At 53.9% G+C, this 3,969-nt stretch overlaps 1 protein-coding gene across 1 annotated transcript in view; it reads right to left on the bottom strand.

Moving 5' to 3' along the window:
• MONBRDRAFT_39378 (uncharacterized protein) overlaps positions 1-3,969 on the bottom strand; it is a gene marked incomplete at its 5' end in the record, with an annotated part of 9,672 nt that overhangs the window by 4,201 nt on the left and 1,502 nt on the right. The window contains 7 exons of the mRNA XM_001750989.1: positions 651-798; positions 1,332-1,445; positions 1,537-1,636; positions 1,723-1,817; positions 1,924-2,374; positions 2,467-2,688; positions 3,496-3,878. Coding sequence (XP_001751041.1) covers positions 651-798; positions 1,332-1,445; positions 1,537-1,636; positions 1,723-1,817; positions 1,924-2,374; positions 2,467-2,688; positions 3,496-3,878 — 1,513 coding nt within the window. The remainder of the gene's footprint in view (positions 1-650; positions 799-1,331; positions 1,446-1,536; positions 1,637-1,722; positions 1,818-1,923; positions 2,375-2,466; positions 2,689-3,495; positions 3,879-3,969) is intronic.

Raw genomic sequence — 3,969 nt, 5'->3', positions numbered from 1 at the left:
AGAGACAGAGACAGAGAGACAGAGAGACAGAGCGAGAGAGAGAGAGAGAGAGAGACAGAGAGACAGAGAGACAGAGAGACAGAGACAGAGAGACAGAGAGACAGAGAGAGAGACAGAGAGACAGAGAGACAGAGAGACAGAGAGACAGAGACAGAGAGACAGAGAGACAGAGAGAGAGAGAGTGAGAGACAATGTATGGTTGACAAAAAAAAAGAGAGAGAGAGAGAGAGGGGATAATTGATGTGCAACATTGGAGCACGGGGTCGGGGAAGAGAAGAAGGCGGGTGGGGGGAGTTGGGGGTTATGGCTACCGGACGTTCAATTTCACCGCCAGTGCCCAGTGGGCGTTCGATTGCAAAGAGTATAATTTTTTTTTATTGAATTTGACCGATTGGCAAAGAAAAACAATAACGGTCAAGAAGACTGTACTCGTCATCTCCTTGGGGACAAACTGTGGCAACTAGCAAACTAGACTATGGCTCATCAAATGGACGCAGCTTCCGTCTCATTGACAGGTTCCGTATCATTGGCAGATTCCGTATCATTGGCAGATTCCGACGATGCCAATCGGGGTGAAGAATGGTGGGAGCTCACAGGCATGGTTGGAGAGTCAAAAGCGTCTGGCGCTGCTGATTGCCCATCCTGCACACCTAATTTGCCCGTAGTCGTTGACACGGAAACGGAAGGGGCATGGGTGTCTTCAATCACAGTGGGTAGCTGGGGCATGGCTGCTTGCTGAAAGGCATCCAGACCAACTCGAATCCAGTCCTCCAAGTCTGCGGTATCATCCAACTCAGCCTATTTGGCCACCGGTTCATGTGGCAGTGATGCTGTCATGAGCCGCCGTGTTGAGACCGCCATAGCTCGAGAGCTCTTTGAATCGCAAAAAGACCGACCTCAAGTTGAACGAGACGGAACAGGGTAATGAGATCAGCGTGTTGCGCCTGCATAGCGTAGTCCAATGGCTTATGACCTTGACTATCTTTGATGCTGGTATCCGCCTTGACCTATCATACGAAAAAAGCAGTTGACCCGTGAGCACGGAAATCTGACGCTCAACCAGGACTGTCGCGCCGTCATCAATGAGCGACCTTGACAAGGAGGCAAGCTGCGACGAAATGCCCATGCATGGCGGCAAAGTGTAACGCTGTGCACAACTCCTGGGTGGACTGGAGGTTGCGATCGGCGCCGTTCAGAATCAACAACTGGGTCATGATGGATCGAGCGTTCTTTGCCTATAGTTGGTCCACGTCCAGAATCAGAGGATACATTCCCAGAAGCCACATTGCTGGGAAAAAAAAAAGCCTGGATCAACATCAAGCGTGACACACCGCCAACATCAAAGGGGTCAGGCCATCATCGTTGTATGCGTTGATGTCTGCGCCACCCAGCAGACAAGCAGAGGCTGTCGCCACATCGCCCTCCCCGGCAGCCACAAAGAGATCCTGGCCCCGGAATGATGTTGTCAACCAGAGGTAAAGGTGTAAGCACAAGAGAACCAAACCAAAGAGCAAGCAAGTCATCTTAAATGCGTACCTCCTGCAGCTGGTCAACGTCCAGGGTCGGGTCGATAAACTTTTTGTAAATATACTTGTTGAGGATAAACTGTTCCACCAGCTCGCGCAAATCACTCTCACTACGGCAGGCATTGGTAGCAACCAGGAAATTTGAACATGCTGCATGGCCTCAATCTGGGCGAGAAAATGTCGAGGCGGATCCTACGATGCTTCTGCAAGCTGCTTCTTCAAGGGTTGAACCTCATCAGACACAAACTCGAGGACCGAGTTGCAGCGTACGTTGCCCAAGCACCCAATGACCTGCCCAACACAAGGGTGAAATGAGGACCTTGAGCACAGCATCGGGCTGAGGACGAATAAATGGGGCAAGAAGGGCACGCCCGGGCCAAGCTGCTGGCAAACGAACCTTGCAGATTTCGGCATCAATATGATCTAGCCCGAGGGAGCGCACTTTTGAAAAGTGGGTACCAAGCGAGCGATGGACGCCCGAACAGTTGATGCAGAGGCAGACGCCCATGTTGATGGCCACCCAGGAGGGCTTGGCACGACCACAGTCGGCACAGAGTTCGTTGCCTGGCAAGGCAGCAATGTCGTTTTGCAATTCACGGCGCTGCGACTCGCGAGCCTGGTCACCGGATTCCAGTGGCTGCAAGGTTGGGTTGCAAGAACATGTTTGGCTGTGAGCGTGTCTGCTCGTGATGACTCTGGATGCAGGCCAGCTGAAACCAACCGTCATGCGTTGAGCTGAAGCTACTGAAGTCTGGGCATTGTTGTTGAGCGCGTCACTAATCCCGGTTTGGAGGGCTAGAATCCAGCGCTCCTTCTCGATGCCATTGTCAGCTTGTAGAATAAAGTTGCTATTGTGTGAAGGCCAAATGTAATCAGCCCACCTCGCACCAGAACATGGTCACAGGTGAGCATTCAGGCTCTGTGTTTGGAGATCCCGTACCGGGAGGGAGTGATGATTTCAAAGCAATTGGTGCGGTCGATGGACTCGGACGGCTCTGCTTTCACGGTGCAGATGCGCAAATCCTCGACAAAGGCTTGTGGAGGTTCTTCCTTGTCGCGGTTGACGTATAGCAGCTGCCCACCGCGCAGAATGAACCAGCGCCGTGACCATGTCCGCATGACGTTGTGAGCCCGCTTAAAGAGATACCCCTCTTTGGTGAGCCTAGCGCACCGAGGGGTGAGTGGGCACGTCTGAGACGCGGTTCGTCTTCAGGAAAAGAGGGCATCGTAGAGACCAAAGGGTTGGTAGAGCATGTTGGAATTACGTACTGCTGTTCCTCAGTCTCTGGTGCGGGTGGACGGCCATCCAACTTTTGAGTCTGGACGGTTTGCAGCTCTTGTTCCATAACCTTTTGCTCATGAGCCTTGACCTCCTGGCGCTCAGAAAGCTGATGACAAAATTCAATCAGACGCAGAAAACCCCATCATGGGCGTCGATAGCTGTGAGCCTGGGCCGTGAAGCACCTTGAACAGCCAACCATGCGAAGGGGCGTCTTGACCAGGCTGCAGGCAGGTGACCTACCCGTTCTGCGACATGCTGCAAGTGTGGTTCGAGCTCTGTCATGATCTTCGTGCCTACAAGTTAGGCAAGGCGTTGGGAAGACGGCAAGTTAGGCGTCTGAGCATGGGTTTGGCAGGACAGCGGACAGCCCGGGGGCAGGACCTTGGTTGAAGAAGGTGCGATGCGTGTTGAGATAGGCCAAGCTCTTATCAATAATCTCATCCTTTTCCGTCGTCAGCAAACAGTTGAGGCGAAACACCTAGGACAGCAACGGCATGGTGCGATGAGAGGCTGGTCATGTCGGCCGTTGTCAGTGGGCAGCAAGGGACGGCGGTGTACATAGTCGAGAGCCACGTGGTTAAAGCCGGCTTGCTGGGCCACTAGCATGTTCTCCGCCTCTGCTAGGTCTTGATGCCGGCCTGATGAATGACAGCGTGGGTGAGTTTTGCGCCTGGGATAGGAAAGCACCTGCAGTTTTCGGGCTGGGGAGAGAGAGAGAGAGAGAGATGCGACGAACTGGGTGGGCAAGCCGCACGGCGGGCTCGGGCAGCATCCAGGTCATCGCTCATTTTATGGTAGAGTTTGGCCAGGTCCTTGACGCCCCTAACGTCACGTGCCACATATTGCCTCAACGATTCAGCTACGGTGGCCTTGGCTTGTTGTAGAAGCAGCGTGCGATGGCTTTGCAGCTCGCGGAGCGCGCTTGTAAACTGGTTGAGCGCGGATGGGAGTGTGGCATCATTGCGGTACGCTGCATCATTGCCCAGCGCATGTAGCTCATCAACAAAAGCCCCAACGGAGCGCTCGTAGGCAAAGCCCTTTTCTACCATGGCATCGCACGCCTTGGATACCTATTGAGGGCCGGTGACCACAAGGAAAAGGCGTAAGGATGGGCGAGGCCCGCGCTACGGGAGAGCCAGTTGCGACGTACGCGCTCGAGGT

Source organism: Monosiga brevicollis, genomic scaffold (assembly GCF_000002865.3).
Source record: "Monosiga brevicollis MX1 MONBRscaffold_63 genomic scaffold, whole genome shotgun sequence".
In the NCBI taxonomy this organism is placed as follows: domain Eukaryota; class Choanoflagellata; order Craspedida; family Salpingoecidae; genus Monosiga; species Monosiga brevicollis.
This window is presented reverse-complemented; position numbering and strand designations above follow the sequence as displayed.